The sequence below is a fragment of the Pteronotus mesoamericanus genome, unplaced genomic scaffold (genome assembly GCF_021234165.1).
Source record: "Pteronotus mesoamericanus isolate MK-2021 breed Mesoamerican mustached bat unplaced genomic scaffold, CSHL_Meso_final contig_246, whole genome shotgun sequence".
Classification (NCBI taxonomy): Eukaryota; Metazoa; Chordata; class Mammalia; order Chiroptera; family Mormoopidae; genus Pteronotus; species Pteronotus mesoamericanus.
The window spans coordinates 10,041,945-10,056,778 of record NW_026555104.1 but is presented as its reverse complement, the minus strand read 5'-3'; the positions used below and the strand labels follow the sequence as shown (position 1 = coordinate 10,056,778).

Here is a 14,834-nt window from a genome sequence, read left to right as displayed (position 1 = left end):
GGATTAGGTCTCTTTACTCTTAAAAAAAAAAAAAAATCCAAACACAAAAGCAAAACACTACCAATGGAGTCGTCTAAATATCACTCTAAAATGTTCCCTCATAAAAATTACTCCATTGTGTGAAGAAACAGGGATCTGCATAAAGGCAAGGTCCAGTAATAGCACTCTTCTTTGACGATCACTATCATGCACAAACTTAGCATTAGCAACTTTCAATTCAACAACAAACACACAGTAAGTTCTTACTCAGGACCACATTAGGCTCTGGAGACATAAATAAGACATGGCCTCAGCCTTTGAAGCTCTCATCATTTTTAGTGAATCAGTGGGTAGAACGCCATAAGTGGTTATAAGAATTGGTTTTTATTAGCATTGAGAGGAAGAGAGAGAGACTGATTTTGATTTGCCTTCTAAGAACAAGCATCTACTTTAAAAGGAAAAAAAAAATCAAAGTATAAAAACTAGTTAGTTTGCCTACCTGTAGAGATAAACTGATATGTGTTAGTAACTAGATCTTCAGCATCTACACCATGTAAACACTAGTGTCCCTATTTTCATGTCTTTCCTGCTGAGATACTTTGTCAGTAATTTATTTGCAGATACAGATTACCAACTGAATGAAGTAAACAATGTCTGCTGCCTATATATTTCCTTACCTGTTACAAGCCATTTAAATTTGAACTGTAAATACCTCATTCTATGTGCTTACTGTCATTAAACTATGTAATGTAATAGGTGGGTGGACTTAGTAAAACAAGGTCTTTTTGCAAGTAAACCAAAAGACTTCACTTTTAAAGACTTGCTTTCAGTTGATTTGTAGTATGCATGATATTTCATATTGTGGCCTTGAGAGCAAACACAGCAGCTGCCCTTTTCATATACACAATTGTGGCTTGATATACAGAGTGACAATTTCAACCACTTCCAAACACTGGTATTTTAGACTTTAAAATCTATTTCTCAGGGATTTGTGCTATATATAGAAATAATCATTACCCTTTGGGAAACAATGGCTCATTTACTGAAAATGAGTTTAACAAAGGAATTATTTGGTACTGAAAAAATACAGAGCAGTGAATTGGGTGACACAAATACAGCATCATCAGCTCATGTGACTGTATTACGGTAATTTACTTAAAAAGAAAACTACAGTAACTTAAAATTCAGCTTCAACAATGAATATCAACTATGTTCCCTGTCACAGAATTGTGAAACCAGATATTAGGTTCTCATTTTGAAAATGCCCCTTCAACTCCCACCTGAAATAAATACTGCAAAACAGAAAAACCTGGCAGAATGAAATATTCCTATTTTGCTTAAAACCTAGTTTTGACTGGTCTATGTTTCAGTTACACATATGATTCACACTGCATTTTGTTTTAAGTATTAAGACAATAAATAGCATTCCAAAAGTCAGAAGCTTGAAAACTTCCAGTTCCTTTTCTAGTTGGAGAGCTTACAAAACTTATTGCATGGGACAGTGAGTTGATGCAGTGACCATAAATTTCTTAACATTAAATCCAAATTTAATAGAAATGCAATTTCAGCAAGTTCTGTAGAAATAACCTCAAAGTAGATAAAGCAAAAGTCACAAAATGTTAATCTAGAAGATTGGTTTATAGGTATATCATTGTATCTTTCAAATTTTCTGAGGTTTAACATTTTTCAAAAAACACAAGGCAGAGGGGGCACAATATCCTCAAAGCAGATTCACAACACAATTACATGTAATGTGAAAAGACTGAGTTGTTTTCCACCAAAAGCCTTAAACTTTTACCAGAAATCTCAGTCACTGTCACACAAAAACCAACAAGCACAGAATATTCTAAATATTCTACTTTTTCAGCTGCACAGTTTTTGATTTTTGTTTTGTTTTGTTTTGTTTTTATAAGAACACTTCCTCCATTTTCAATGGGCATTAGGTTGGACAGGTATTACTGGTAAAGCAGCATAAGGGCAAATGTTCTGGCTCAGCCTCTAACCAGCTGTGTGACCTTGAACAAATCTCTTAGCTTCTCTGGGTCTCAATTTTCCCCATTTATAAAAGGAATCAGTTACACTAGATGTATTCTAAAATATCTTCCAACTCTGTAATTCCTTTCAGAAACCAGTCTTTAGCTTGTGAGAATGAAAAAAATAACCCTCAAAAAAAAAAAAAAAAAGGCCAATAATCAACCTTTGTAATGTTAGTGAAACAAACAGGATACTAAACTGTATACAATGTAATCATGATCACAACTCTAGTAATATTACAAACACACAAGTACCACATTTTAAAAACTGGGGGAAAAATACAGCAAATGATATCGCTATCACTAGTTGTAGGTTACAAACGGCCTTTCTGTAACTTTCATATTTCCTACAATATATTATTACTTTGATTAATGGGGTGGGAGGAGGGAGTTAAAGAGAAAGAAAAATCCCTCCTTTTATGTGTAAAAGAAAATTTTTACATTTGGAAAGCACTTCAGAATTTGAATGATTGCTTCAAAAACAGTTGGAGTTAACCAGGAGGAAAAAAATAATCTCTGGTACAGTCACCTACCTGATATCTGTCTACAAAAGCTGTTGGTTATTTGCTCTAAACAAGTAAGCTTTAAGGAGGCACTGTATATTTTTTTACCCATTCTGAAACTGGTAATTATAATTATGACAGCTAACATTTACATAGTTCCCGGCATAGTTCTATGACTTTACATAATACTATATTGATTCATTTAATCCTCACAACAACCCTATGAGACAGATACACTTTTACTATCCCTATTTTACACAATAACCATGAGGCACACATTAAATAATTACCTTACAACAGCTAATAAGTGGCAGTCAAGGTTTAAATCCAGGCAATCTGTCACTGGAGTACAGATTGTAAACTACTAAACCATACTGTCCTTTGTACTTAAAATATAGTCTTCCTCAGGTATTCTTGAACTGTTTTTGCCCTTGAGGTTCTTCTAAACTACCTTTCTTGAAACTAAAACTAAATACTGAGATAAAAAGACTGGCCAAACTTTTAACATGCTAGCTTAAAATTATGATTCATTTCTAAGTCATTACTTCAAAGCTACAGGGAGTATAATTTTTTTAATTTATTTGCTTGAGAGGAAAGGGAGGGAACGGGGCGGGAAGGAGAGAGAGAGGGAGAAACATTGATTTTGTTGTTCCACTTATACATTCACTGGATGAACTTGCAACCTTGGCACATCTGGATGACGCTCCAACCAACTGAGCTACCCGGCCAGGGCCAAATCCCCATACATATCAACAGGTAAATAATATAACATCGTAAATAGCATTGATTACTAAGTTTAATATTGGAATGTTTTAATAAAGGACAGCACTTTATTGACTGACATTTGTACTCATGAAATCCTCTGGGGGAAAAGCCCCTAAAACCAACTGTTGTACCCTTCTAAAATTTCTATTTTACTGAAATGATATCTTAAACTATGTCACAATTAATTTGTTTGGTTTTTAAAAGAATATGCATCAATATTTATTTTGAACACTGGCCTTAGGATATACCCAGTTAACTTTACAATAACTCCAATTACTATAACATGAAGAACCCGAGAAAAGGAACACAGAGGAAACTGGCTAACTAAACATAGCTGAAGGTTCTCACGTAATACTTATGCAATTCAAACTCAAACCAAGTATGCATGTGTCCCTTTTTCTGCACAGTACCCACATTATTTACCAATTTTTTTGGTTTCTGGATTACTTTTAGTAAAGCTCAAATTTCTCCACATCTGTATCAGTAGATTTCTAGCCCGTCAAAGTAAGTAGAGAAATCAATAGTTTCCTGTTAAAAAAATTTAAGAAAGTGAGGAAGGTGGGGAGAAAAACGTTGCGCCAGGCTGCCTCTTAACTTAGATGTGCAATGAGACAATCACCTGATAATTGCACCCTTTGGGTACTTCTGTACTGGTAAGATAATAACATGAAATAAAGTCACCTGGTTTATTTCAATTTACTTACACAATTGGCAAATCTGCAGCTCTCTGCCATGGTACATTAAGAAAATTAGCATGTAAGAAAAATCACCTGCTTATGTAAATGGAGGATGGTTTTTATCCAAGCAGACAGGGGGAAAAAAAAGCTGCAATCTGGGTCAAATGACTAATTTTATCTTTTTGTTCAAATGTCTCTCTTCACCTTTTCTCTGTGGCTCAGAGAAAGAATTTTAGGTCAAGGAACAGATAAACAAAAAGTTTCTGTGTTGTCCATTTCCCTGTAAGGAGTTTGCTGCCTGACGCTACTGAGCTCTATACTACTCAAATTGAAAACAAGACTGAGAACTTACCTAGATAACAAAACCACAACACCGAGAGAGGAAAGAAAAGAAATCAATGGGGTATATCTGATCTAACTGGGAAGGAAAGCAAACATGGCAAGGATCAGGTACCAATTTTACCCTCTGCTACTTTAGGCAAACCGGGCTTTAGAAAAGAAAATACTCCAAATAATTCAGGGCAGACAAGACAAATTCTCCACAGGGAACACGATTCTACTTTGCTCTATAAATGTACCTGGTCAACTTCTTCTGAGTCTGACATAAGTTAGATGAATGTGTTCTTGGTCAGTAATGACTGCCTCCCCAGCATCGGTTGCTGGTATTCATCCTTTCCACTTATAATTTACTCCATCTCCAGGTCCAGGGTGGACCTGAGTGCTCAAAAGTAATCTTATCTCCACTGACAAGTGATTGGTTCAGAAATGAGTATACAACTCAACAAAGGCCAAAGAGGCTCCGGAACTGTGCTAGTCAATAAGGTAAAGTCATCATACAGGAACAGGGTTACATTTATCTCATTTTTCCTTTAAATAATTTTAGAAGCTATTCAACATCTGTAGTCCTGAAGAAAGTTGCCTTGTGGTCACTAGCAGGTTATTTGCCCACAAATAACGACACAACACTTTACAATTTAATTAGAGAAATTTAAGAAACAGAGGATTTTATAAATGAAGAACAAAGACTGAGAAAATTTAAATAACTTTATCCAGGTCATAGGGTCGTTGGCAGCAAGGTGGGGATCATAACCATGTCTCCTAACAAGTTTAGTTTAGTATTCTATTATCCTGTCATTAAAAAAAAAAAAAAAAATCACTACCAAGGAAATGGTAACTTAAACATGATAATAATCAAGTTCTCTGGTTTATTAAACTAGAAAGAAAAACTTAGGATTTGGTACAATTTTAATAACAAAACAAAGTGCTGCCAAGATCTGACATTCTTTAGAATCAAACATATACATATCAGAGGAAAAAATATCATACAATCAATCATTTTCTCAAATGCCATCAAAGATTTCCTTGCTAAATTTGATGTCCTTTTCTCCACCTTTATTTTCTTTGACTTTTTCTGTTTGCACCAAAGATCACTCCCATCTTCATAACTATTTATCTTCTGTCATGTGTAGTCAATCGCAGTGAACACATTCTCCTATCTGCCTGCCCTTAGCTTTGCTTCCAATAGTTTCTTCCATCTACAATAGAGTACATTCACTAAGACTCAGACCTCAGCTCCCTTGATTGTTCTATTTATTTACGTATCTTTTTTTAAAAAAGCAATTTGAACCACTCTCTCTCCTATTCAGAAACTTTTAACTCTGGGTCACCATTCCCAGTGTTTCAAATTTTTTCATTATCACTCCCCCACCAAGGAGCGGTTTTTAACATTGTCCCTCTAATCATCCCTCATGAAATTTTAGCACCATAGATATCCTGTACACCTCTTTATGTAGCGTATGTATACACAAGGGTGGGCAAAGGTAGGTTTACAGTTGTGAGTACACGAAACACAAAGTTTATTCTTGTACTATTATTTATTATTTTATTTTTTCCATACGGACAATTATAAACCTACTTTTGCCCACCCTGTATGTGCTTTATTCATAAAAAGAGTAAGGTTTTATTTTTTTGCTCATCTCCAAAGAACCACTGGTGTTTCAGAACTTCAGCAGGATGCTTCAGCCTTTTCAGGATCTAGCTCTAGCTTGATCCTTATCTCCACCTTATCTCCTATCACCCCCTGCATTGCACTCTACATTTCAGCAACTCCCAAGAATGCCCTTCCCCATTAGTTGACTCCCTCATTCTTAAATCTCATTTGAGATACTACCTCTTCTAGGAAGCATCCATACCTTCCACAGAAATTCCTTCTCTGTGTTCCTATAATATCCAGGGAATACCTCTCTTGCTGCAATAATCGTAATGAATTATAATTATCCATTTGCATCTCTCTCCCCCTCAATAGATCATAATCTCCTTGAAACCCATCATCTAGCACAGCACCTGAGAAACAGTCGACACATAATAAATGTGTATATAAGAACAAGTGAAAATAATGTATCTTTAAGTTCTTATTTAATAGTTTAAAATTTAGTTTCAATTCTCTATCAAGACACCCTGAGAGTCGGGATGTATTCTTTTTCATGCTGTTTGCTTAACTGTAAGCTCCTTCAGGGCAACATCATGGTCTAATCATTTCTGAATCACAGTATGAAGAGCAATAGAGATAATAACAAAAGCTTGATGGAGGTTTGCAAAATTCTTTACAGAACTAAATATCCTACAATAGTGCTGGTCCATAGCAGGTTGACAATAAAAATACATTGGCTAGTGAGTTCCAGCAATGTCAAAACTTTCTACTGTCTGATAATAAACATGATTCATTAGCCAAACTAATTCAGAACACAGACATGAAACTGGATTTAGGTAAAGAGATATTCACCATATCATTATCAATAGCAGACAACCCTATACTCCCTTTACTCACACCATTACAATTAACTGTTAAAATTCAACTCAATATCGTTTCTTAGACGTCTTTTCATAATGCCAGAGCGCCAGAATTTTTTCTCATGTCTCTTGACTAGGGTATCTTGAACTACAGAATAGGTCTATGATTTGTCACATGCTTATCGACAGTATTACAACTTTTGCCTCAGGCATTCTTTGTGTTACCCTCAAGCAACAAGATCAAACTGACATGCTACATTACTTAGGAAATAATTGTTGATCTACATTAGATGACCCACTCAACAAATAATTCACTGAAGTATTATGGATGCACAGGGAATTACACATAAAACCCAAATATAATCTTACAGTGAAAAGAGCTTCTACCCAATGGCTTCTTTCTATTTGGCTGGATCACAAATGGAGAAGTTTCTTTGGCCTTGACAATTTCCATCAAAGAAATCAAATCAGCATACTAAGGAAACATACAGTATACAAACAGTAGATTCTTGAACTGCTAGGACATCAACAAATCTAATAAAACCACCAAGAATAGCCACTCAATTCTGTAATATAGAATCAGTGAAAATTCTAATGCTCCAAGTTATGAAGATAATGAAATATTTCAGTACGCCATTAGAGGATGGCCTTTTATATCAAAAAATAACATTTCTACAGTTGTCTGTGTTTTCAGGATAAAACCTCAGAACTTAGATTCAAACACATATTCAATTAATGCATTTTTGCAAATATTCTTCTTTTAGCATAGCATATAAAAGGGAACTCTGCCCTCATTTCTTTTTCAGAACACACAACAGTGGTACTGACAGCTTAAGAAGTTGCATGTAATTTTGAGGGACATTGGTGGCAATTCTTTCTGAAATATCTTTTTTAAATAAAAAATATTTGTCTTTTTTCTTCTAAGATGATATTTAATAGTATAGCAAAATTTCTCCCCAAGAAAGAAATGGGTTTCTTTTGTTGTGTTGTGGTTTTGTTTTATTATTGGTTTTTGAATATAATTTGGATAATCTTGTCAGGAGTCTAAGTACAAAATGAGTTCCAATGTTACAGGTTATGGAGTTTCCATCACCAAGAAATCGGCTCAATATCATTAGATTGTGTTACTTTTATTCTCTAACTATGCTTTCTCTACTTTATGATCATGAATCTACAGTTTCTAAAAGTACATCCCAAGCACAAAATGACTTCCAATGTTACAGGCTATGGAGTTTCTATCACCAAGAAACCGGCTCAGTACCATTAGATTATGTTACTTTTATTCCCTCTCTTCACTGTCTTTACTTTATGACCATGAACCTGCAGTTTCTAAAAGTTATGTTCGTTTGTAGTTAAAATTAACAATATAGATTTCCACATTTCTAGTTTCACACAAATGTGTTATGTCTAGAAGAGCAACCATTTCCTTTTATGGTGCAGGCTCTGCTTCTTCAAAGCCCTTTTCACAAAGCAGACCCCCCCCCCAACCCCCTGCAAAGAATCCAGCTGTGGCTGTTAATCTTGGCCAATAGAGAAAAATCAATGATACAGATTCTTAACCTGTAAAACACAGTTAATAACAAAATGCACTTAACTAGTTTAGTATACATCTTTCTGATGCAACTTAGTCCAGGATATCTCCCCAAACATATCCCCAAAGCATTCCCATTTTTCCAAATTATGATTTGCTATTTGAGGAGTAAGAGGGCCAGAAAAAGAAAAAAAAAGAAAAAAAAAGTCTCTTATTTTCACAATATGAGCAAGCTAGACAATCTTTGCATTGCATAAGGTTTTACACTGAATAATTTTCCATTAAATCACACATATTTCCCCACCACACTGGGATTTTATTTAGCAATTCACACTTTTTCATCCAAACACAAGTAAAATGTATTTCCAGTAAAGCTGGACTTTGACAATAAGAATGTACTTTATTTGCTACATACTGATAAGAAAAAAATTTATTTCCTAATTTCTTTCCCAGTATGTAAATCCATAATACTTTCTGAAACTGTAGAAATGATCTGACTAGAACACCTACCAAGTACATACAAACATGTATATACATATTTATGTGTTTGTTTTTTAAGTAATTGAGAGAACAGGACAATATTTTCCCTGACTCTCCCTGGCATATAGCACAACTAAGTAGACACTCCATGGTAAAGTCTTGCCTCCAAAAAGTCGGCATGTCAATTTCACCTGATAAATCTAAACATATATGAAACCACTTCCATGTGCACTAATACAAGTTTGATTTTTATACCAATAATAATTATAATTTTAAAAAGCTAGTGTTTATTAAGCACTTACTGTGTGCTAGACAGTGTATTCATCGGTTTACAAGGATTACCTCATTTAATCCTTATTCTGATCCTATGAGGTAAGGTGCTATTATTATTCTCCTTTTATAGATGAGGAATAGAGAGGTTAAACAACGTACCAATATCACTCAGCTGGTAACTAAGCATCACTACAGTGATGCTTAAGTTTTGAAAGACAAATAATAGTACCTGTGGAAGGTGTAAGAATAAAATTCAAAGTTCTCCAACGTGGAGTACAAAGGCATCAGACCAAATTAATTCCAGGATCTTTATCTTTCAGTCAATCAAATAAGTAAAAAACCAAAACACTAATTTTATAAAGCAGAAACTTCCCCCACATTCACTTTTATCAAAATGGCAATATTAATTCAATCTGTTATAGTTCAGGTTGCCAACATCAAAACTGCCTGGCTTTAGCAGTCCTCAAACCTCTTCCATGTAATCAGCTTCCTCAAACTCTCAAACGTATATACCTCTTAAGACCCTGAAGCCTTATACCACAATACTCTTTGTTCCAGAGCTGCCACATCTTTAAGTGCAACATACTCACTTTCCTCTGGTAACGATGAACTACAGACAAAAAGGTATTTATAATAGCCTCACCAAGTGACTTAGGTTTATGTTTGTGCGTTGTTTTGTGCTGGTTTGTCTGTGCTGGTTTTGCATTATGAAAAGGACCATATGGAAGCCTTGACATCTGATAAAGTTCAAATTATATATAATGCTTTGATAACCCATGAACAGTATTCTATCATTGGCAAGGAATGTATCTCACACTATCCCATGGTCATATTACCAGGCAAACTGGAACCCCTACTTTGAGATAAAACAGAGAAGACAGTTATTAATGAAACCTTAATTGAACTGTCAAAGCACCATCTTTACCAGCAAGCTAATAGGTAATTCACTACTTTTACACAACTGTCTGATACTGATAAGTTATTCCACTAAGTTTAGCAGAAAGAGAAATCAGGCCTGGTAGACTAAACTGTCCAGTGATAAATCTGAATGGTAAAATGCTACATCATTTCTATAAACATCTCTCCTTGTTACATGCAGGAACAGCAATATCTCTCAAAATTACATGCAGCGTTTTTAGCCACCAGTTAGTACCACTGGGGTCATGTAGAGAAAACAAATACGAAAGCAGATAAGAGTTTCCTTTTCTATGTAATGCCAGAAGAAAAATACTTGCAAAATGCATTAAATATATTTGAATCTAAGTAAATCTTCTAATACCCAAGTAGGTATATGGTGCTTTGAATCAAATGATGTATTACTGGGAAAGTATTTTTAGGTTACATTGTAATCATTTTAGAAAATAGTTGTTTCTACTGGATGCTTTCTGAATTAAGAAGAAAAAATCTGGTTCAGTTAGTTAAAAAGTAAAACACCTCACTAATATCTTTAGCTTGCGTTTCAGCATATGAGTGCAATTCACTCTGGTTTGGTGTTCAAATCTCTAGTTTTCACAATCTTACTCAGGTCAAGTAGCGGTTAAATTCCAAATACAATAAGCAATTCAGACAGTAAGTCAACAATATGGAAATATAAAAATAGACAAGCATTTGCATACTAAAACACACACCTGGAACTCTTCCTTTCTTTCATACCAGATTGTATTTCACCTATAATAGTTGATAAAAACACTCAATACAACTAACTAGAAAAACTTGGCTAAAGAGCAAAGGGATCTCACCAAATCAAGTAACCAAGCAGCAAACATGCCACAGCACTCTGCTAAGTGCTGGGGGGAAAAAGTAGTATTCTTAGTAGACCACAGTCCTTATACCCTCAAGGGGTTTACAAATGTAGTCAAGTGAGGGGGGCAAACACAAAACAAGCGGCTAGAAGATGGTGCACAGAGGAGTCACTTCAAATACTTGGAACAAACTCCATAGGTGGTAGAAGGGGTCAATCAATGAAAGAATCTAGAATGAATGTAAATCAAACACATTTGGATTTTCATGTATCAGTAGTAATTCAGAATACCCACTATCAGAATGTTTCTGGTCAAAGATGTTTCAGCACTCCAGTTCCTCACCTCCCCCTTTAAAAATAAAAACTTTTGCCCTGGCTGGTGTGCTCAGCAGACTGAGCACGGCCTGCAAACAGAAGGGTTGCTGGTTCAATTCCCAGTCAGGGCACATGCCTGGGTTGCAGGCCAGGTCCCCAGTAGGGGGCGCGAGAGAGGCAACCACGCACTGATGTTTCTCTCCCTCCCGTCCCCTCTAAAAATATATAAATAAAATCTTTAAAAAATATAATAAAAATAAAAACTTTTCCTTAGCACCAACTTGAAGTTAAAACTTCTGCAAGTCACACCACCATTTGATAGAAATGTAGGTAACCACTTTATAGTATAGAAAATGCAACCCATTTCCCTTTCAGTATCTGTAGTTCTTAGCATTGTATGCAAAGCACTGAAATGAAAGAGTATCCACATTTAAGAAAATCCACACAAATTCTCAGTAAATCAGTAACAACATTTAAAGCAAGGGAACAACCTTTTCCTTGTCCACCCTTACCCCCACTCCTCACCCTCATCAAGCTTCAGAATCCTTAAGGGTCAGGCAAGGAATGAAAGGAAGTTCACAGTGCAATCACTGAGGATAGGATATGAAAGAAAGAGCAGAAGGCAGGAACAGGCAGGTCCCTGAGCAGAGGTACCAAAGGGCTATACTCTTTACTCATTACCGGCTATACTCTTTCCCACCAGGAATCCTAAAACCTTGGAGAAGGGAGCAGTACAGCAGCAACCTCCTAGATTATAAAATCTGAAATATGTATAAAGATGGCCAGATACAATGCAAAAATGATACTGATCAATTATAGCTGAAAAACAATGACAAAAGGAGACATTCATTTACCAGGCAAGTTCCAAAAAGTTCATTTTCCAGTGGTGATAGGGGCTTTTCTAGACATTAACAAGAATCTATTTTTGAATGCACTCAAAACATCAATTCATCTATCCACACCAGAATACTGAATCCTTGGTGGGAAAACTTGGTTCACTTTAGTTTTGATAGGTACAGAACCCTACAATGGTAAATACATTTTACTATAAACTACTTATCTTCCTAAGGGTAAACAGACAAAATGTTGCATTTAAAAAGCCCTTGCTTCAGTGGCCTGGACTTTTAAAAATATCTTAGCACTAGCTAAAGTAGGGTAGTTTCATATGTTTAAAAAGTATACTTCCTACTACAGCAACCCACCAAGGGATAACAGCAACTTAAGGGGCACTAAACAACACTAAAACATTACACTGAATGTGGGCCACTGCGTAGCTAGTCTACTGACCTCATTTGTGGTACTCATGTGTGATGCTATATTTAAGACATTCTTATCAAAAGGCTAAAGCTACATACTTCCCAACCGTAGCTTTACAGTTTAAAATAAACCACTCAAAAAATGACTTAACTGGTTCAACTATGAACACTATCATCTTTCTGGGGATCAAAATCACAAATTAAGGACTGAAAAAATGGAAGGGACAGCAAAGTAGTTATACAAAGTATATTCCAGTAAAACAATGAAAAGGAATTGAGTTTCAGTCAGTTGTGACATGTGTTGCAATTGGGCAAATGAGAGATGACCACGGTTTTTGTAGGAAAAATGTTTCATACATTCATCCAATGATCCTACACTCAGTGGCTTGCTTAGGTTCTAAGCAAAAAGTTTGGTAGACAGCAAACTTATGTGTCACTCCATCAGAGGGTTCTCCACCAAAATTCGCCATGACTCAAAAGCGAAAGCCTAGATAGTCTATGCATTAGGCCTCTTTACCTTGGGAGGGTGTCTTCATACACTTGAGTGGACTAGCTTGCTCCACTTTGGTCACCATGGAAAAAACCGTAAGAGATGACTCGCCGAATCACAAGGATGAGAAGAAACCACAAGTTGTGTTTTTCTTTTGATACTCACCAGACAACACCAAAGGCTCCATATCCAATAGGTCTATCCGGCTCAATATCCAGCTGCTGTTGTGGATGATGCGAGTGCTGATGATGGTGCGCCTTAACTGTAGCAGCTGCAGCAGCCTGTACCTGAGCTGGGGCTGCTGCAGCTGGTCCAGGAGCCTGACCAGGTGCCGGTGATGGGAAATATGGCTGTTGTTGCCCAGGGTTTAACATGGCGGCCGCTGCGGCCGCTGCTGCGGCTGCCGCAGCTGCCGAAGACGTATGCTGCTGTACAGGGTGTACAGCAGCAGCCGACCCCGGATGAAGATGGTGTTGAGGGTGGTGGTGGTGGTGAAGGTGAGGAGGAGGGAGGTGTGGAAGGTGATGGTGATGGTGGTGGTGGTGACCTGCTGCTGCTGCAGATGTACCGCCATTATAAGCCGCCATCATTTTTGCGTTGGCTCTTGCGCCACAAAGAGACATTCAAAAAATGCCCTTTGATTGGAAAGCAAACTAGGTCAAGCTGTCATTTGGCCATTTAAAAATGAAGAAAAACCACTCACTCCACCTCAAAAAACATGGAGTGCAACTGGCTTTATGTCTTCATCAGTCAATCCAAACAAGTTAGAGGATCTTGGTGTTTAATTTTGGGGTGAGTGTGTGTGGAAGGGTGTGGGTTGCCAAAAAATAAAAGAAAAGGAAAAAGAAAAAGAAAAGAAAAAGGAAAAAGGGACCCCCTTCCCCCCAGGTTTCCTGCCACAAGTGGGTACTAAAACTCCATCCTTAGTTTGGGGGCGGTTCCAACTTTGAATGCGGGAATAAAGGCCAAACCTCCCGACCCCCTGAACTCCACACACGAAAAGGATCAGGTAACACACCACCCTTGGAATCTTGTAAGAGGGTTGACTCATCTACCCCTTCCATTCCCACATCCTTTTCTAAACACCTACCACCTTCTCAAAAATACAGTTTAAAAAAAATCCAACCACCCCAAAATAAAAAGACGGGGGGAAATTTTCAGGGAAACCAGTTTCCCCCGCTCAAACTCTCAGGCCTCCCTACATCTCCCCCTACTCCCAGTCAGGTTGACCTGATTGGGGGGGCGGGGTGGGGGGGGGATACTAAACTTTCCCGAACAGAAAAGAGGCACGGAAGGAGGCAGGAGGGATAGAGTGAGCTGAGGAGGCGACAGGGCAGCACAGAGAGGAGAAAAGGAACCGGGGCAAAGTGAAGGTAAGGAGGTGCAGGGAGGGATGAAAGAGATGTGGGCAGCACTCGGACGCCCAGACAGAGGGAACCGCCCCGGGATGAGGTTAGGGTCCCGGGGCCAAAGAATAGCAGCTCCGGGAAGCGGGCGGGGTGCAGTCAGAAGAGGGCAGACTCCTACCCCCGCCGCCGGCTGCTTCTGCTAGAGGGGTTGGGGGGGAGAGCGGGTGGGTCCCCCCCGCACGACGGCCCCCTCAGGGCTCAAGGCTGCTCCGTCTCCCCCCCACCCCCCCACCCGGCTTCGGTCCCCGCGGCCGCTTTTCCTCTGTCGCTGAGGCCGTTTTCTCCTCAGCCGCCGCCTCCTCAGCCGCCGGTGCAGCCGCGGCCAGACTCACCTCCCCTAGCAAAGCCGGATAGAGCGGAGCCAGCGGCGGACACGCGCAACCAGCCGCCGAGGCCCCGCCCCCGTCTCACACTGACCGGCTTCCCTAGCCAATCCACGCCCACCTGTCCGCATCCGCTTCCAATCCTGGGACTGGAGCTTCAGACAGGCGCACTCCTTGGCCAGTGGCAACAAGGTGTGGGTCTCCTGGGGAAATCCCACCCCCGATTCGGGATGGACAGGTAAGAAGACCAATCAAAAGGCAGAGTCTGG

At 38.2% G+C, this 14,834-nt stretch overlaps 1 protein-coding gene across 1 annotated transcript in view; it reads right to left on the bottom strand.

Annotated features, from left to right (window-relative positions):
- NLK (nemo like kinase) overlaps nt 1-14,383 on the bottom strand; it is a 141,984-nt gene extending 127,601 nt beyond the window's left edge. Inside the window, exon 1 of the mRNA XM_054573189.1 lies at nt 12,999-14,383. Coding sequence (XP_054429164.1) covers nt 12,999-13,456 — 458 coding nt within the window. The 5' untranslated portion in view covers nt 13,457-14,383. The remainder of the gene's footprint in view (nt 1-12,998) is intronic.
- Between the last annotated feature and the right edge of the window lie 451 nt (nt 14,384-14,834).